Source organism: Strix uralensis, chromosome 14, assembly GCF_047716275.1.
Source record: "Strix uralensis isolate ZFMK-TIS-50842 chromosome 14, bStrUra1, whole genome shotgun sequence".
Lineage (NCBI taxonomy): Eukaryota > Metazoa > Chordata > Aves > Strigiformes > Strigidae > Strix > Strix uralensis.
Window position 1 is genome coordinate 18,082,221 of NC_133985.1, and position 20,717 is coordinate 18,102,937.

The 20,717-nt window shown below is 42.1% G+C and overlaps 1 protein-coding gene across 2 annotated transcripts; it reads right to left on the reverse strand.

The window, feature by feature from the left end:
• Nucleotides 1-601: 601 nt before the first annotated feature.
• CANX (calnexin) lies at nt 602-20,154 on the reverse strand. Of its 2 annotated transcripts, none has more exons than XM_074884205.1 (15): nt 20,080-20,154; nt 11,812-12,000; nt 11,267-11,340; nt 10,686-10,744; nt 10,201-10,342; nt 8,820-8,901; nt 7,185-7,377; nt 6,099-6,288; nt 5,245-5,358; nt 4,594-4,750; nt 4,055-4,270; nt 3,528-3,647; nt 3,283-3,418; nt 3,043-3,134; nt 602-2,430 (listed from the first exon to the last, which is right to left on the reverse strand). In XM_074884205.1, exons 2-15 carry the CDS (start codon nt 11,995-11,997, stop codon nt 2,377-2,379), a joined length of 1,815 nt encoding a protein of 604 aa, XP_074740306.1. In that variant the 5' UTR covers nt 11,998-12,000; nt 20,080-20,154; the 3' UTR covers nt 602-2,376. The 2 variants fall into 2 exon arrangements, with proteins under 2 accessions (XP_074740306.1, XP_074740305.1); XM_074884204.1 differs by lacking the exon at nt 20,080-20,154 and adding an exon at nt 19,106-19,283.
• Nucleotides 20,155-20,717: the final 563 nt, after the last annotated feature.

A 20,717-nucleotide genomic window follows, 5' to 3' on the forward strand; every position in this document is an offset into this window, starting at 1 on the left:
ATAAAGAGTGATTCTGAGGTAAACTGAAAGCAGGATAAAAAGTAACTTTGGAGTTGTCTATCCATTTTGGAAAGTCTTCATTTATTGTAGTGATTATTTAAGAAGCATACACTATGGTATCAAAAAAAGCCGTAACATGCAGACAGGAGACCTCTTCAGATTTAGCAGAAGCAAATGTAGATTTACAGTTAGCTTTAATATAATACTATTTAAAAGCTGAAAGCAGATCTTAAGTTCACTTTTGATGCTTTGAAAGAACATGTATGCACATGAATTGTTCAGGAATTTAAGGCAATTTGCATATTAAGATAAAAAACACATTAGATTAATAGATTTTTATGTTGTGCTCAAAATGTTAGCTGAATTGAAACCATTTACATATACTTCATCTCAAAGGACTTAGTCATAAATAGCAGCTGCTCCTTGATAAAAATACAGTCCTGAGAACAAGCTAGTAGCAATGCTTAAGCTATGACATCTTCCATGTCAGAGTATAAGCTATTTTCGCAGTAAGGAGCAGTATTTACCAGGTGTTCAACAGGCAAAGGCATTCTAAACATGCAATAGCTCCCAACAGAAGTCTGAAATTACTTCCAGTATCTTGCTTACAATAGTTTATTTGCACACTGCAGAAAGATCAAGAAATCCTGCTATGCATTTGTGATCACTAGTATTTCAAACACAACAACCAAGGGATACAACATAAGGACAGGCAGCAAAAGGTGTTTTACAAAAAACCCTCAAAAACAAGCGTCTTTTAGTAATTGGTTAGATTGCTTGCAAGGTCATTGGAACACTCTTCCCTCCCCAACCCCTGGGAATTATTCCCCACACTACACCTATCCTATAACCAAACAACACTGGAGTGTTTAAATTCAGTGCAAGAGTAATTTCAGAACATTTAATTTCACTCTAAACAAAGGCAAAAGTTTATCTATATAGACATCCAAACGCCAACATATTTGGTACAGTGTAATGAAGTTACATAGATTTCACCCTCAGAGGTATGCTCTTGTAGTGATCACCTGCATTCCACAAAAAAAGAAAAAGAGTGTTTGAAACAGTATAATATGGTAGACTCAACGCTTTAAAAAAAATTTATTCAGCTGGAATTGGAACTCCCTAACATTCACAATATAATTTAGGATGCATTTGTTACATGAAGAGCAGATAAAAGACTTAAACAGTTTCACATACCAGTTAAGATATTCCACATGCTCCTTCCCCACCTACAATACTGACATCTTGATTGGTTGGTTTTTGTTTTGTTTTGTTTTTTTCCTTAACAAATACTCAGTTCAACTTGTCTACCTGACTACCTCCCCCATTTCTACAGGAGTAGACATACAGTGATAACAGTGAGAGGATATGGGACACTGTCCTATCCAGTGTTTGGACCCTGGAAAGGAGTAGGCCTAGCTACAAAAACAGTTTGACGATGAGCTGAACATGAAGCGCTTCAGCAACTGAGGCAAAGCTGCACTCAGAAAAAGCTGTGTAGTCACAGAGAGGGGAAAGCATTAGTGGCTGAACAGAGGGGAAAGGGGGACGTAGTCCAACCACCCCCCCATCCCATTAGCTTTACAAAAAGACTTCGGTAACTAACAAAAACCTTATCTGCAAGGTCTGCAGGATTAAATGCCACATTAAGATGACCCACTCCAAATCCTAGATCATTTGTCAACACTTAACAGGGCTTTAGCCATGCACAGTATGCATATTCTACAGACTAACCCCCTTCCTTCCACCCCTTCTTCCTCCTTCCCCTCCCCCCAGAAGAATGAAGTTGATTGATTAGAGAGTTTCACTACTGGTTTCCCCAAACATCCCCCCCCCATTTTTCTTTCCTTTTGAGGGCAGAGGGGTTGTCAAATACATTGACAACTTTTCTTTAAACAATTATCAAATTTTAAGGGATATAAAGACATTGGTGCATTTAGGAATTTACATATTTGTAAAAAAAACTAGTTATAAAACTGCATTTTTATCAACTAGCACTTTCAAGATTCATTGTTATTTTTCACTAATTAATATATTAAATTAAGCCAAGGTTTGAGACCAGAAAAGTTCTACCAATCTACTTAAACAGAAAAGAATATTTAAAACCAAAAATGAAAAGGTTAGTTATGTTACATTCCAAAATCCACAGCCCATTATATTAAATGCATTCTTTCTACAGGAATGATGTTCTTTAAAACAGATGATTGCAAATATTTTACTGCTAGACACTCCGTTACATTGGATAGTGTGACTGGAACCTGTGGATGGTGAAATCTTGAGGTTTGTCCAAGTTTCAATGTAAGGTGTCCAAGGTCCTCTCCCAGAACCATATTTGAAAAAAAAAAATCCCAGATCAAGTTCTTATGACTTTTTTTTTCAATCTTTCCTTGGCTTTCTGTTTCTGGGTGATCTATTCACAGTTTCCTCCTCCTGCAAGAAAGTAATTTGTGTAAACATGAAGGAAATAAAAATCGAAGAATACCATTAAAAAACACTTTGAGCAAACCTACAAAGAATAATCTACTTTCACTTCTACATTAGGATTTAATTTTTGCAAGGACCTACTGCTGTTACTACTCTTCCTTTCTATACATGGCAAATGCACAAATCCTCTTCACAGTGGATGTGCACTATTTGCTGAGAGTACTCAACAGCTTCTACTGTTGTGAGAATCTCTTTAACTTCAAGCAACACTCCACTCAAAAATTTTTAAGTCAGCCATTACGTCAGTGTGGAGCACTTAAGAGGTCACATCCTGACTGCATACAAAGCTGAATAAGCCTGTTGCCTCAAGAAGATGCATTCCACACAATCCCACTCCTCTCACAATGCAGGGTCCATGGCAGTGCCTTTAGCAGGGTGCCCAGCTCTGCTGTTGGGCCCAGCAATTCCTATTCCACAGGGTGATCAAGTTTTCCAAAGTTCTGACCCTGGGAAGGAGTATCACATGGGCCAGGTTAACTTAATACACTAGTAAGGCTTGTTCTACGTGACTTACAGAAAAAATGCACAAGACTTCTCTCAATGATTATGCACTCTTACCTCTGATGCAGGTTTCCTGTCATCATCTTCCTCCTCTTCCTCCTCCTCTTGACTAGCACTTCCTATATCAGCATCACTTTTCTGCTTCTCTTCTAAGGGAAAATAAAAAAAAATAATCTCATTCTCATTTCTGACTTACGTTCAGTTCACCACAGGCTTTACCCCATGTCTGCCAATCCTGCTGTTTTAGTCTATTGGAGACAAAACTTAAACTGTTTAAAGATTATCTAGGTTACCTACCTAGCTTTTCCTCATTTGCTTCCTCCTCCTCCTCCTCTTCCTTGTCCACTTTGTCTTTTTCTTCCTCTTTCTCCTCATCCATCACATCAGGCTGAGGAGCATCAGTCTTTTTGTATTCTGCAGCACTTGGCTGTTTCTAAAAAAAAAAAAGTGTCAAAACCAGGCAATTATTTCTGACATTAAGGCACATTTTGCTGAATCTCTTTTTAAACATTACACTACTTATTACCAGAGGAAATGCATACCTTCCCAGAACAGCAGAAAAGGACAACCAGGAACACTGGCAAAGCCACAGTGAGGATGTAGACTACCCAAAGCCAGGGACGCTCTTCAGCAGCTGCCATCATCTGGCCCACAACACCAGGCTATAAGACAAAAAGAGCTGTCAAATTTCATCCCATACAGCAAGTTGTAGCAGTTAAGCATAAGCTACAGAATTCTCAAATAGGTTTTTTGCAACTTTATATTTCATACCTCAGAAAACTTAACTCAGACAAGTACTTTTTTCCCCATAGTTTACAAATTAAGAATCAGGCTGAAGTTAACAGTCCAATTGTCAGAGCACAAAGCTCACAGAAGACTAGTGAGTACTCGTTGCTACTTATAGCAACCATTACCATATTATAATCAGGAACTGAGTTTCCAGTCTGGTTTAGCATAACCTCTAGCCTTGGTACATATAGGTATATATTGATAAAGACTGTGGGAGAGAACAGCAGCGATGCTCCTACCGTTCCAGTCAGAAGCACACAATTAAACCTTTATTTCTCACCTCTGCAGCACCATCAGCTGCCTTTTTCAGCCCCCATCCATCACTGGCCCAATCATCAGCCACAGCTCTTTCTGTACAGATGATGAAGTTGTCAAAAAAGATGTCAGAAGTCATTGACCATAGCTCAAGTCCCACAGCACTGAAAGGAGTCATCTTGAACGGTTCAAAGTCTTCAAAGAAATCTGGGTTTGGGATCTTCCTAGGCTTCCATATACCCTAAGGAAAAACAAAAAGACATTCAACCTCACCTGCTATAATACAATTTTTAGTTTTTAGTCCATTTTGAACAGAGAGAAAGACCAATCCATTGCACTTAATTACAATGTCTATGGGTGCAACTCGTCAGGTTTTAGGAATCAATTTTAATTTGTGCTAAAAAGAAGTGAAGCCAAGAAAGCACTTTGAATTTATCTACTTGAAACACAGTACAATCATGACAGTATTTGTATTCTTAATTACAGCTGCTCAATCTAAATCATTCTGCTTTTTGTGAGAGAAATGCTGCATTGGTCAGTGGCTTAAGCAATGAAAACACCAACCTGATAGTTCACGTTATCAATCATAGGAGGCTTCCATTTGCCTTTGTAGTTTGGATTGTCAATCATTGGTCGCTGCCAGGTACCACAGCCAGGGGCTGTCTCACATTTAGGATTTGCAATCTGAGGTGCCTCCCACTCTCCATCCATATCCTCATCCCTAAAAAGGGAAATTCAGTTTTGAAGTCTGCCCCTTGCCACTATACAGAGTAAGATTTAAACAGTGTCTGATTTCTGGAAAAATTAAAATTCCACCCATAAAATGGAAATACTGAAACTTTGTATAGCATAGGTCTGTAGATAAAGACACCACAGAAGGAATGAGGATTTCAAGTAGCAGCTTGGAAGCACAGAAGCTCAACAAAAAACAGTCCCTGAGCACAGCCTCCCCCACTGCCCCTTCCAAGTATGGTACAACTACAAGATGAGCATCCCTGCCCTGCTCAGCTTACAATCACAGAAGAGTTGAAAAGCGCACACAGAACTCAAGAGGACAAGACCCTTCAGACCAACTCTGCCTTCTACTTTTGAAGCAAGATAGCCTGAATCAATGAATTCGTCAGTCAGTGACAATGAACTAGCCATTCTTAAACTTGTAAAAGCCAGTACCAAAGCCATGAAATATTTGCTGTTTGCAACAGGCAGTAAACATACCAATCTTCAGGCTTCTCAGCATCAGGGTCTGCTACATATTCTGGCTCATGATCCAGCCAGCCCTCTGGTTTCACAGCATTTTCATCTGCGATCTTTGCAGGAGCATCCTCATCCCTTGAGAACAGAATATTAACACATAAAATACATAAAAAGTTCTTAACCCCAAGGCATGATTCTACAGACTCTGAACAAGTCCAGTGATCCAGACAACCAGCCAGGTTCACTTCTGATAGGGTAAGTCTAACACCATGATTTCAGAACAGAATTGCCTTACAATCTGTTACCTACACACGTGCCTCATGGCACAGTCATGGCGCCAACTGTAAGGTAATACTACTTATTTTATAAAACCAACCTAGAAAGGGCATATTACAGCAAATCCTGTATCTTGGTGGTTGCTGCAAGCACTCACTTGAACTTGAAATTGAGTCCATGGCTGACAAAGCATAGGTTCAAAGACAGAAACCCAGTATCACTTTCTGATTTAGGATGCCAGATTTCAGTCACTTGTAAGCTATGCATTATACAAACAACTACAAACATCTTAGTTATACCTTCTGCAGCTCATCTTTTGATCTCATCAAGGATGAAAGCATCTGCTAGCATAGCTGTTTCAGTAAAACCTTTATCTGTGGCCAGCACAGTAACAGGAGCACTAAACAGTAATTCCCAGAGGACATGGATCCTGTCTGCCTTTGTCTACCGAACTGCTGCTCAGATGCCTAAACTGATTGTGGTTTGATTACAAGAGTGAGACTCAAAACCTTCTATAAAGCCATCTGAGAGAGACTTTTTGATCAGGACCAAGTTACCAGGCTAAGGCCTCCCTCAATTCCACCCCTCCAACAACTTACCAGTCATCTGGTTTAACAGCATCTGGGTCTGGGATTTTTGGTCTCTCATCCCAGTCCTCAGGCTTCTGGTCATTTGGGTCCTCAATCTCTCGGGGTGGATTCACAGGAGGAGACATATCATTTAGCAAATTCCCACTGTTGACAACTGTTTGATCAACCAGTATTTCAAAACTATTATCAGGATTCAAGACTGTAAGGAAAAGAGTTGATGTAGCCATTACCTATATGATTGAAAACATGCATCAAAAAGCATCCCGCATCCCCACTGTACAACTAAAACTTCAGCAATCCAAGCTACCACCTACTCAGCACTTAAAGAATTAAGAACCTTTCTCCTTATGCCAAAATTTAACTAGTGATGATGTACACATCTCACCTTGTGACAAGACTCATTGCAGGAGTCCTACTTTAAATATGCTAAAAGCACAAAGAAGCTTCTGGCATGATTTACCAGTTACCACACCAAGTTGACTTTGGCACAGAAAGTATTGCTTTAGCAGTAAGAATGTATGTATTTACATTCTATTCAAGCATAAGACTCCCTACTACTGACTCTCAGGATTTTAATCTCACTCCCTTACCCATTGCTGCCTCTGTATTAGGAAAAGCTAGAGAGACCCTCCTGAATACTCCCCCGAAGGATTTTAGTCATAGCTAATACACCAGACCACACACTGTACTTCAAGAACCACTGAGCCTGTCTGGCACGATGAAAGCAGCAAGAAAAAACACTATCCCTCTAGATCTAAAGCCTAGTATACCCCAAATTACTGCGGGGCAGCAGTCAGGCAGTTTACAAAGATATACTTAGCCTATCAAGTTACTCATGACTGCTCTGAAATTCAGTTCTCCTTTAACTATTAAGTTCAAGGTCTCATGACCTTTCTTACATGAATCAAGACTTCTCGCAAGCAAGAAATAAGCTGTTGTATAAGATCAGGTTTTGCATTCAGAACTTTCAAGTGGTTTTCAGTTGTATGGTGTGTTGACACAAATACTCAGCTGTTCATCTGGCTCATTTTAGGAGCTTTTGATTCAGGAACCTTAGTAGTAGTTATTAGCATGCATAGTTAACAGTCACCGTACCCAGAGTATAAAGATGGGTCTTCTTATCAGTAAAGTACGTCTTCAGGTCCGCGTCTGGACGCTTTGCATGCTTCTCCTCATATTTTCCAGTCTTTGGGTTTTTGTGCCGGAAGATGAAGTGCAATTTATAGTCCTCTCCACATTTGTCAGGGCCAAACATGATTGTATATGGAGTTTTGTCATGGAACTGATCCTTTAAAAACAATGCAAAAACTTCATTCCATTATTTTGAATTACAACTTAAGTCACTGGCTGGCATAAGAACTCCCAATTCATTAGAAATTATTCTGCAACTTGGATATCAAGTCCGTGAAATACCCACACTAAAGCTTGTATGAGGAATACAAGCCTCTAGAAAAACACCAGAACTATCCCAGCTACTTGGTTTTGCACCTTCAGTCTCTACTTTCCAGATGGAAAACAACAGCTATTCAAGTGTTATCAAAAAGATAAGTGTGAGTGACAACCACAATGTTTAAGTATATTGGTACATTACAATAAAGGATTTTAAAAGCTATCAGTATAGAAGTATCAGTTACTGGTAATAATGACTAGCTAATTCAGTGAGTTTCTTTCACACAAAGTGATAAGCAGCATTAAAAGTGAGGCCAAGTTGTATTTAGTTTACACACTTATAAACTGGTGTACTGTCTCAATCCGAGAGCTAACTGGATATAATAATCTCACCATCGAACACTGCAAGCAAGTCTATTTGTTCTTGCTAACGTTATCTTAACAGTCAATGCACATATGAAACTGGTGAGACAGTCAAGCAGTCTTTTGGGTGTCCTGGATTGTTTGGGTTTTTTTTTTTTTTAGTATTTTGAAATCTGTATTAATAATACAACTCCAACGGGACTGCAGAAGGAAAGGAGAAGGATGGGTAAAAAGTCATAAAATGTACTTTCTATAGAGTCTAGGAAGCTGGGTAAAGAAAACCCATAGGGTACAAAAGCCTATGCAAGGTGAATCAGCAGTCAGGCTTTGTCTGAATAGGCTAAACCACTTTAGGTAGGTAAATGAGAGGAAAGTGATTCTTAATCCTTAGGAGTTGTAGCATTGTCTCTTCCCTTGACCACACTCCTCAGACAATGCATTCAAGGGTCATTTCTGAAAAAAATGGTTCTATATAGCTCGTGCATGCAGCTGAACATCTAAGGTTGTATCCAGTCCAACCTCTCAAGACTTTTTTTTAAATATACCCAGTAACTCACAAGTGGGTTCACATGTCAAGTTATTTGCATTAGTCTGTTTTAGAAGATGAAACATGGAATCTTCCTTCTGTGCAACAGCTTCCTGAAAGGGTTTCTCCTCATACAGTGGCTACTCTCATAAGACACCTTCTCTATGGTCCTAGAACCTAGGGAAATCTGAATTATTGCAGACTTTAGCAAAGGTCTGGAACTGCTCAGCTACTAGGGAACTCCAGAGTTCTCACTCAAGAGGCCAAAAGATTTCAGTATTTATTCTCTCCATCTAACAACAGTGGGAGACTGCTGAGTGCAAAGTACTTTGGTGATCAGGCCCTAAATATGTCCTACTGCCTTTACTGAAGAAGTTTCTTCAGGAAGAATCAAAATTTTAAAAAACACCCTTTTTTTCACAGCTAATACTCAAAGTGGCTGCATTACTCACCAGGTTCAATTCAGGGGTTTTTGAAAGCAATTTCACATAGGCCCCACCACACTCTATTCCATTTTGGAAGTTTACTTCATACCTAATTTTAGTTTTGGACAGAGAAGGGGAGAACATGTTACACATGAGGAAAAATCACTTCCGTAATACACAATTACAATTTTCAAATACAAATTAACAGTAAGACTGTTTTGTTGTTGTATGCTTTAAATCACATGCCCAGTGAATATTTAAAATACACACTACACTCCAAGGATTAAACAAATATTCATAAGGGTCTGAGAAACAAGAAAAATTGAGGATTTAGAAGATTATCTGACAGAAAAGATTAAAGGAATTGAGCGCTGGTCTAGAAGGTTATGATCTAGAAGCAGAGAGAAGGAAGAAAAAAAAACCTTTCCAGTATGTAAGACACTGCAACAGAGATTAAGGCAAGCCAATCATTTTTCCCACAGCTACTACGGCATACAGACAACTCAATTTGCAAGACTATCAAAGCAACAACAATTGAATCCTAGAAAAAGCCCCTTTAGGGTTATAAGCATACAACAGTATATTTAGGGATGCCAAGGAGTCTGAAAAAGGCAAAACATCTCTGTCAGGAATAGGCTAAGTATGCTTGATCCTCTCAATGCCAGCAGCTGGAGTGGATGACCACTAGGATTTATTTTTAGCCTTGTATTTTGAGCCAAAACTAAACAGTCACACAAAGTAAAGTGGCCAGTTCATTATCTTGTGCAAATATGAATTGGCTTACTCTTTGTTTAACACCGATAAAGTAGGTAATAATCCGCAATTCAACTGTTCTCACTGAAGGATTGTTTTTTTTCTCCTGACTTGCTACTAACATGCAAGTAGATTCTTCTACATCAGTCATGGCCAAACAGAGCTAGGCAAGCTCTTTATCTTCCATGACAGGTGAACTAAGACAAAGGAAGGAGGAAATGAGTGAATCTCTACCACACTGTCCACTCCACCTTGGAAACAGGGGACAGTTTATTGCGTAAGGAACTGCACTGACCTACATACAGACCAGCTTTTGTCCAAAAGGATAAGGACTTTCACAATTAGCAGTAGAAAAGTCAGTTGCCTGACCTCATTACTACAATTAAACCAAGTGAATTGAAGTCCCAAGACAGGTTACCAAGTCTAGTTTTCATAGATTTCTTTCTTTTTAAACATTCAGAGGGACCCATGCTGTTCCTAACTTCCCACTTTGAAAATCTGGATTGCTATTTTGCTCTTAAACAGCATAATAATAGGTTACAGCATCTTGTGTCATCTAGACCCCCAGTCAACAAAAGCTCAGTTACAGAATTAACCTCAGCCTGCTATCATGTCATCCCTGAAATAACAGAACACTAAGTTATGCTTTACTTACTGTATAATAAGGGGTTTAGTATCAAATACAAAAGGCTTTGAAAGTTTGGATGAAATTGCATGATGCTTGGCTCGAGTTACCAATACAAGCCCTTTGTCTCCTGGAAGCTTAGTGTCCTTCATGTCTTGGACTTCCCATTTACCTGCAGAAAAATTAACCAAATGTTATCAAAACTTGTTCAAGACAATCTTTGTTTAGCCCAATTTTGAACAAGATAGTCAGCAATCTGCAATAACACCCTACAGGGTACCTTATCAAGTTATTAGCATAACAACTTCACAAAATTATTTTAAAATCTCCAAGAGGATATTTTGTCTAAATCAGGACTACGCTTTATATTGTTAGCCAGGTATATAAACACCCCTCCCATTCTCTTCAGTGAATATAATTTTAACTGGAAAACAGAAAACAGACTTGCACCTCTTCTTCAGTTATGACAAAAGACATGAGAAACTTCTATCATCCAAAACCTGGGTTGGACTCACCATCGTATTTGGCAATCTCATCATCCGTATCATCTTTTTTAGCTCTGGAAAGGATCCATCTAGGAGACAGACATTCAATGGTTGGAAAACCATACTTTTTTTTTCCCCCAAGATGACAGCCTTGTAATTTCTGCCATTACAAGACGACAGCCCTTGCTGTCCTGAGTACACCCCAGTGTCTTGATCCTCTGAGGAGTTCTTTCCCCAAGTCTGCAAAGCCTTCTGCATTTGCCACTTCCCACCCCACCCCCAAAGCAGGATCATGGCTTCAGTGTCTCACTCTTGTAAAAAAGTAGAAGTAGTACCTCACCATCCTCACGTTACTGGAGTAAAAGGTCAGATGAGGACTAAAACATTATACGTGTATGGCTCACCTCCCCCTTGTTACTGGAACTTGAGGAAATACTAGTTTAGCTCAGCACTTTAACAGCCAGCCTCATATAGTCATACTGCTGTAATCCTCACCATCCATGCCCTTTGATTCAATTTTGAATAACACAGGCTCTAGAGAGGGTTTCACTACCTTTCACAAAAATTTTTAGTTCTTTGCTATACTGAATCATCCTTCAGATTATACTCACCCATCCAGAGTTCCTTTATCAAAGGACTCCGCAAAATACACCTCACCAGTTGGGACTGGGGGCCTGTAGGTAACCTATTGGAGAAGAGAGGCATTTATGCACCTTTCAAATCACATTCTCTACTCTAAAGAAATACAGGCATATACAGCTCACATTCCTCCTCTACACTTGAGTAGAGCTTACCTGGAACACCCTTGCAGCATAGATACAGAAGTTAAGTAAATATTGCTGCTTGTGCCAAGCCACTGTGCTCTTGTCTGCCACTAAAACTGAAGTATCTATCTAGTTGGAAGCATTAGCATTAACTCCTGATAGTCACATCACAGATTTCAAGGGTGGATCTAAGTCTCCAGGAAGAACGGGGGGGGGGACATGAGAATAGGAACAAAGCAGCTAAGTTTAATTACAAGCCCTACTCCCAGATAACATCTTTAATAACACCACAACATATTAAATGTTAGCAAAGTAAAGACAATTCTGATCAGACTCACAGTAACCACAACACAAGCAGTAATTCAATTTTTAAAAAAAGTCTCATGCCAAACCTTTGGAGCTGGAGGAACAGTGCTCGTTTCAGGCTTAGACTCTTCCACCTCCTCAGTGCCATCATCCAAGTCATCCTCAATATCAACTACATCATCACCATCATTGTCATCATCCATATCATGTGCCTGGACAGCAAGAGTCCCGAGAGCGAGCAGGGTCACATACAGTAGCCATTTCAGCTCCATGATCTGAGTAAATAAGGGAAAGAGGTCAAGCCAGCACTGCATGCAGGGCGAAGCATTGCTTCTTGGAACAAAACCAGGCATCTAAGACAACAGGTGAAGCGCCTAGTCATACCACTGAAAAAAGCACAAACTTCTCTTTTCAGCTGTTACTTACTGCATCTGGCTGGTTGAGACAGCTCTAAAAGCCAGAGAGGAACACAACATAATAAAGCTGAAGTAATACAAAACAGACGTCAACTGAGTGGAGGCCCACGCGTGCAAGTTCTGCAGATCATGATGCAAAACGTCGTAATTTTGCTCTTACACTGCCACAGTCCACAGGCAGAACAGCAGACACATGTACACAGCACCACAACCTACGTACCTGCAAAAGCCTAAACGGGAAAACCTATTTCCTGCTTACAAAGGACCTTAAATGCATCATGCAGAAACTGAAACTTCCATTCAGTTCAGGAATTGAAATACAATTAGCTAGCTCTTTCAAGCAGAGAGTAACCTATGGAGTAATCAATCCTCTATCTCCTGTTCAATATTTTTTTTGTCCTTTCAACTGTGGAACATTGGCATTTTCATTCATCAGTCCTCTTCACCAGGTTTTATTTTGGAATTACTGCCAACAGTCCAATACTACTAGCAGATGTCTATAAGCAGCTGAGGCTACTGAGGCAGACCCAACAGAAAATTTCTTACTATTTAACAGACAGTTGGTTTAATTTCCCTCTTTCAATCTCTAATTTAACAGGATGACCAAAGACTATCTGTTAACAGAGGCTTTACAGAATTAAAATATCACACTACAACCAACTTCTAAGGTGCCCAGCACATTGTCACACCTAAAAGATGTCAGACCTCAGCAAGCCATAGCTCAAAAGATCTTGTAAGTAAAATGGATTTCAATTTGACTTTCTTGCTAGAAAAACAAGATCACTGCACCTTTAGGTTGATACAGAAGGCAACACTCCTAGCATGCTGCTCAGTTTTATCTGCCCAAAAAAACCCCCACAAGAACAGCCTGTGCCTTGCTCACCTTTTCTCCTTTGAATCACATCCCAAATTTTTCTTCCAAAACCCAAGTTATAACTGAGACTAATACTTTTTGAAAGCAAGTATAAAGCCAAACATCCATTCCTTCCCCCCTTATGCTCCTGCCTCAGGCCAGAGCCCTGTAGACTTAGAAACATAACTCAAGCAGAGTTAATAGTGCCTGTAGTGGCATAAGATCAGGCTAGAAATCAAACTTTCAACTTTCCAAAGCATGTTTCGGCAACTAAAAGAATTTACAGTCTTAAAGGCTTATCAGCAGCATCCAATACTCCAAAACTACGTTGCATACCACATCTACCGTTCTTGGATTATTCTTTAACTTACTTCTAATGACAGAGGGGATGTTTTATAACGACAACAAAACTGTATTTTAAAGACTTGTGCTGAGGTCACGTCCAGTTTGTCACTACAGCAACATGCAATTGCAGCCAGTTTTCTAACAATAGTGATGGCCTTGAGGATTATGGTCTAAATGCACACTCACAACCCTCCCCCTCACAGTTCAGGCAACTGCACCGAAACACCTCTGAGCCAAAAGGACACCGTTCACATCATGAACAGCTGACAAAAACTTTCAAGTGTTGTTACCAATGGCAAAGCTTGTTTGCTTAATGCACAGTGTACAGCCAAAATTGAAAACAATTACAGACCTCATAGCAGCTCGTAGCTCTTCCTACTAACGTGGGAACCACAATACAAAACCAAGGAATGGAAACTGTCAAGCAAACATCGGTACCCTTGGAAGTTCAAGTTCCTCTTGCACAGATGGCATGTTCTCTAAATAAACTCATGCCCACCAGCATAAAAACAGTACAGAAAGCAAGAGCCTGAAACTTCATTTGAAAAAGTGATCTTTAGAGCTCTGGATGTGTCCTGTGTGACTGAAGCAACTACACATGAGATGGCACAAGGACACCTTTCCAAGGGAAGGGTTGTATTTTGTCTTGCCTTAACAGGGCCTCACCAAACATATTTTTAACAGAGCTAAATTCAGGAAGATTCTACCCTAAGTTTTATAACTGCTTTCAAATTATATTATGCAGATAGAATGACCACTTCAGGATTTGGAAAGCAATATGAGGAAATTAATCTTAAAAATACAGCAAGGTTAAAAAAAAGCCAATCCTCTCCTCCTGAGAGGAAGGAGTTTCTGCACACCTCCTCCCAAGCCTGTGCAAAGGATATTAATGACTTAGCACACAAGTAATCCCTTAAATAATCTCACCACTAGCCAACCAGCAATAAAGTTTTGGCAAAAGAATTCAATCATCCCCCCTAACTTTCACATCAGTACTGACTCCATATGTAATAATTACCTACTTCACAATCCCACCCCAACTACAACCCTTCAGAAATATTTATCAACAGCAAATGGACTTTGGTAAATGCTAGCATGTAAGTGGCAAAGCCACACAGACTCATATTGCAGTTGCTCCAAAAATTCTTCTGTCAAAGTATCCCAGTGAAGCCATACAATTCTAGCAGTGATCCATACAGCAGGGACAGAAGCTGTGCCACTCTGCACATCTGTGCTCCCCATACAGCCACAGCTATCTGTGGAGGTCTACATTTATCAGTTAATGCTCTGTCTGAATTTGAGGCCTCATTGAACCTCATTTCAAAGTAGAAGTACTATCTGTTCAAGTTCCCAAGCAAGCTTATTTTTTACTCCCAAAAAAAAGAAAGCTAAAAGCATGAAGAGAAGCTAATCCAGTTTCATGTCCTTGTCTCTTTATAATCATTGGCAAGCAGTATTCACAAGTTTATATCCCTACAGAAAGCTGTTTAGGACACCTCCTACGTATTAAATCAGTCCCAAATTCAACATAAGCTACCATTCACACACCTTGAGTACATGCTGGTAGCATCTCCTGCAGCTGCCAGTTGTCATGCCAAGCTCCTTATTCTGTTAATCTGTAACAATATGCAAACTAACTAAATTATAAAAGACACAATGTTCTCAGTAGAGCAATTTAAGTGAAGCGCACATTTTTGATATTTAAAAAGCTACTTCTAGGCATAATGGATGTACTGCTACAGGAGAAAATTTCAACTTCACACAGTCCTTAGGGACACAACATAAACATGATTATGTCCTAGTAAATTAGGTTATTCCTAAATAGAAGACAGAAGGGGAGAGCAGGGGGAGAGAGAAGAAACTCAGGTTTTATACAGAACAGGCATAAACCAATTTTTCAGTGGAGCTTTAAGTTGCTGGCAACTACAGGTGTTCAATTAGTCACCTAAAATGTAGCCTAACCTTCAGACACATAGCCACCTACTCTATTATGATCAGATTTCTCCCTTGAAGAGGTGTCCAATTTCCAAGCAATTATCATCATTAGCCATTTTTGACTCTGCCTGCACTTCCTTTCTTTACGTTTAACTGTGTAATACTTCTGAAGGTTAGTGTATTTCTGATCATGCAACTGCCAAAAGCCTTTAACAAAGGAACCCTTTCATAATGGGCGAGAGCTTCTGACGTCTCCATTCTACTTCACTGCAACCCTCGTTTTCACCATAACAACGTTTCAAGTCAGAGATGACTAAAACTTCATCTACTTTTTTTTTTTAATAAGGTCTTTAGACACTTATAGACACTGGCACACCACCTGGATCAAAGGGAAGACTACTGCAGGATAATGCCAAAGTACTAACTAGGAAAAGAGTTCGAGACTGCCAGGGCTAACAAATCACTTGCTCTCTGTCTGCGCGTCCATCCACAGACAGCTTCTACATTAGAAAATGTATAGCTGACATTTAAGCACTGTTCACCTGATTGTCAAAAGGCTGAAGCATTTCCCCCTGGAACTTACAGGAGCTACAGCAGAGCACTGAAAACTCCTGGAACAGCTGTGCTACACAGACTAAACCAAACAGTAAACAGTAAAGACTAAACCAAATTGGAGCGAGATTCAGAGACAGGATCAGCTTCTTGCCATAGAAGTGGCACTCTTAAAATTAAGGCTAAGTGATTGCTACCTTTGGATTTCAAGGCCTTCAAGGAAGTCATGTAGCTTCAGAGATTTATTATTCAGAATTCTCCTTTCACTGGGCATAAAGGGGAAAGTTATTATTAATTATTGGCATGACACTGGAAACACTTGACCCAATAAGCAGACAGTTGTCACCATCTTCTAACATACACACCCTGGGGAAGGACAGACAGTCAAAGGGCCCACATTGAGGATGTCCTTTGCTATCATACTTCCAGAACATACTATTTAGAAAGTAACTTCCCTGTCAGACCAGAGCCTGCAAAACCAGTTTAATCATCTCCTTGGTTACTAATCTATTTGAGTGGTTCATCAAGCCAGTTCTTAACACTGCATATTTCAGAATGTATAACTACATTTGAATTGCTACTGGCTATCTAGTTTAAGAATTTTTTTAAGAATTAAGTCAGATGAAATGGGTCTTATTAAAAATAAGTCACTTACTGTGAACTACACCTCAGCAATTTAACTGGAAGAGCATCAGTGGTTTCCATTTCAGCAGCATCTGAAGTGACAGCTGAATGACTTTAGGAAGAGCAAAATTTACTAGCAAAGTCCTGTGCTCCAAATACTGGATTTCAGTATGGTATTTACAGTGGAAGCACACCAGTAAAAACAAGCACAATGCATCCTCATGCAATGCAAGAATTATGGAAAAAAAAATTTAAAGACACAAAAGTAAAGAATTCATCACAACACAAAAAAAATACAAAGATACAAAACCAGAAAGGCTGAGACACAGATACCCATTTTCCCTAAGATTTTTTTTTGTTTGTTTCTGAACAAAGGGTCGACTACCCTACCTGGTAGTCCACTAGTTTCTAAAAGTCGTAACTACTGAAGAGCAGAGGAAATCTCTTCTACATCTCACAGTCCCTCCACCTTCCACATCCTGGCTCCTCTGCGGTGCCAGGGTAACTGTTTACACAGCCTCATGATGAACTAGCAGCTGGTTTAAGATGGCTCCAAGTCCTTCTGCAGTGTTATTTTAACTCTGAATCAATACCCCAGTCCAATCCAGCATGCAAAGGCAAAAAGAGTTGTAGCAGGACAAGTGAAAGTACTGGGAGATAAAGTAGTCAACGTTAAAGGAAATAAAGCTGTTGGCAGCAGAGTCAGCTGAATGTATCAAGTGCAGTTCTGTCACCTGCGCTTGTCTAAGACAGACTTGTCTTTAGGCAGACTTGGGAGATCAACACTCTATGGCAAAGCTGAACAACTGTGTGGCCAAACACTGTAATTTCAGCAACCAGTACATCACCTCACCACCCCTCTAAGAGGGATATAATAAAATCATGTTCATATATATGCAGCAAGTCACATAATGCAGACAACACTTTCTCTGCTTAAATGCTTAGCTTTGCTGCTAGACAACTTCCAGCATTGTGAAGATTCTGCCTTTAACACTGTAACTCAATGAACAGCAGACAAGGCTAAGCTAAGACCACCTTGTTTACAACAGGCCACAGGCAGCTCTGTGTGGGGGTGGTTTGCTGCTGCTTCCCCCTTCCTCTTTTTTTTTTTTTTTTTTTTTTTAAAGGAGAGGGTGGCTAGGATATACTGCTACATAAGATTTAAGACAAGTCTCCTGGAAAGAATTAGCCAAACAGCCCCACAGGAAAAGCCGCCTTCTGTTTGGGTTGTAAGGAGCACAAACCAGGCAAGAGATTAGGTGTGAAAGGCAACAGCAACAAAGCTTGTTTTTAATAAGCATTTCAAATATGCCAGTTTCTAAAAATAATGTACAACAGTGCAGATACAGTAAAGCAGAAAACACTGTGTACTGTTTGTCAGCAAAGAGATCATTCCCGCAGAACTGGAAGTCCTTGGAGGGCAAAGACAGAACTACAAGGCCTTTGGACCATAAAACAGATGAGCTGCTAGGGGAAATTACATTAGGTGGGGGGAGATCTGGAGGTGCCCCAAGATCTTTTAGGCCATCATGCCTAGAATTCAAGTTTGCCCTGCTACAGAATTGATTCCAGCAAGAACAGGCTGCCACCATGATCACTACTAGAAATGTAGGAAAATGAAAGGCCAGGAAAGGAAGTAAAAGGCAGGGCTAAGTACAAGTCACAGTGTATTCTCAGTAAATTCATTTACTTAGGGGGAAGTGTCACAGCACATCAAATGAGAGGACAATCTAACAGAAGCTGCAAGCTTTCTGACTGTCTTGCATTAGGCTTCCCTTCATAGGAGAGCAGTTGATACCAGAAAGCAGTTTCCATCTTACACACAGCTTGTGATGTTGTCCGAATTGTACAATTATTCCTTTCATAATATTTTTTTTAAAACTAGAAATACTGAGACTTAATAAAGACAAGATTTAACTCAAAGCTTTTCCTAGTTTTGTGAAGTGTTTTGGATAAGCCCCTGTAATATGGGCAAATCAACAGTAAGGTGGTTTTGGAAGTCATTTAAAGTGCATCAGAGTGCACATACTTCAACTTGTATTTAACCAGTATTTTATCTGTATTATCTCATACATTATTGTAGTTCCACTGTCTCCTTGCTATATTTTAGCAACAACCCAAACCACAGTGAGTAAAATGTCCCGTGAAACCTGTGTGCCAGCTATGCTTACTTGACAACGTTAAGTAAACATACTGAATTTAGAACTACATTACACTCCTAGAGACTAGTTTTCAGACATCTAACATACTCTAAATAAGTTCCAGAAAGAGTCTTCAAAGATGCTCAGCAGAAATGCTGCAGCATTAATTACACTAATAAAGTCTGGACCTTTACCATTAATACTACTACTATTAATACATGTCTGCTTTTCTTCACAACCAAATCTCCTGCAGTGGCTCTTTCTACAGCCGAGAAAGTTCTTAACCACAAAGATACATGTGAAAGTTCGCTCTTCAGAATCAGTACAGACAAGAAAGCAGTAGGCTATGCATGCTTTAATTCAAAGGTGTGGGGCTTTGTGTTTTAAAAGCACACAAATACTCAGCCAAAAATAAGAACTGAGATGTCATTTATACATTATTTTGAAGACACCCAACATAAATTATATTTGGGTGGTAAAAATCAAAGAATGTAAGTCCCCAAAATTCTCAGACCTGGCTGCTGCAGAGTCTCCTCATCCGTACTTCACCTTTGGCCTCCCTCGCTGTTCGATTACCACATCTTCCCCACCTGTTGGGCCTCCAGTTCTTGTGCCTTGAACTCCCCCTTTTCCAGAGACTTCTACTTCCCCTCGCACAGCCCCAACCAGGCCACATGCTGTGCTCCGCACCCACCTCCTCTTCTAGCTCTGCAGGGCTTCCTATCCATGGTGAGCATTTTTAGGTAGCTCAAGACTATTTATTTCCATGCGTTAGCAGCCGACATTAGAACAAGAAGCCACATCAAACCCAAACCACACGCCAACCCACATCCACCCGCGACCCCCACCTGCCTCCCTCCTCCTCAGCAACCGCTCCCCATCCCATCCTATGGGGGGAGGGGGGGGGGCAAACAAGCGCCCCACCAGCCCCGCTCCAACCGCGGCCCTGCCACACGCCGCTCCCCAGCCCAGAGGTCCCGGAACTTACCAGAAGACCCGCCGATCCCCGCCAGGCCTCTCAGAGGCCTACGGGAGCCGAGCGGGCACCGGCGGCGCCTGCAGCAGCTCCATACCCCGCCCCCCCCCCGCCACATGGCCTCCCCAGGCACGGCCGCCCCTCTCGCCCCGGCTCCCGTGAGCCCCCACCTCCCCCTACCCCGGGGGACCCCCCTTCCCCACCCCACGGTGCGCGCACGGCCCACCCCCCCCGCCGCCCACCACACCCAAGGCCCGGCAGCATCCCGCCGGGCCCTGCCCACCACTCGCCCCCCGGCAGGCCCAGCTCCCCCGAGCTGCCCCCACCGCCTCACCCCGCCAATCCCCCGGCATGCCTCGCGGCGGGCCCGCTCCCCGCTCCCCCACCCCGATGGTTGCGGAGCTGCCCTGGCCATAACGGTTTGGGGGGGGGGGGGGGGGAGGACCGACACACTGCACTCACCCCCCCACAGCCCCGCGCGGCCCCGGCCGCCGCCCCCAGCCTCCCCTCACCTCCGTCACGTGTCCGCGCGCCCAGCGCCGCCGCCGCCGCCCGCCTATCTACCGCGCGCCAGCCCCGCCCCCGGCCCACCTGGCTTCGCCTCTCCCATTGGCGGAGAGCGCGCCCGCCCGCCCGCCCTGCCGCCAGCCCGGCGCTTTAATTGGTTAGCGCCGCCGCCGCTCAACGGCCCGCCCGCCTCAAAACACGCCCCAACGGCGCTGCCCTTCGTGGAGCGCTGTTATTGGTTGGCGGGGTTGCAGGAAGTGCTGGGTGATTGGCTGGTGGGGGGAGGCCGTTGAAATGTGGGAGGGGCCTCAGCGGGTCTCTGTCCAGGGGCGCTGCGGTGGCTGTCAGGGCGCTGCGGGAGGGGGCTGAGGCAGCGCCCGGCCGCCTCACGGCCTCCCCCCGCTGCGGGGACGGTGGCGCCCCAAGCGGCCCGGTCGCGGGGAAGGGCTGCGGAGGGCTCTTGGCTCGCTGCTGCCGCCGCCGCAGGCCCTGAGGCGGGACCCCAGCGGTTGGGGCTGCTTCACCCCGCGCAGCGGCGGAGGAGCGCTGGGTCCGTCTGTGCAGCTGCAGATGCCGGGGAGGGGCGGGGTGTGGAGGCTGCTGCCTGTCCCAGTGCCTGAGCACCGTGATATTAAACAGCAAA

Excerpts from the sequence above, each read along its gene's own strand:
- CANX (XM_074884204.1), bottom strand. The coding sequence starts at position 19,267 with ATGTGGCCTGGTTGGGGCTGTGCGAGGGGAAGTAGAAGTCTCTGGAAA. Across the intron at positions 8,902-10,200 it reads ACTAAACCCCTTATTATACA|GTATGAAGTAAACTTCCAAA; the intron begins GTAAGTAAAGCA and ends AACTAAAATTAG. Across the intron at positions 3,135-3,282 it reads AGCAAATGAGGAAAAGCTAG|AAGAGAAGCAGAAAAGTGAT; the intron begins GTAGGTAACCTA and ends ATTTTCCCTTAG.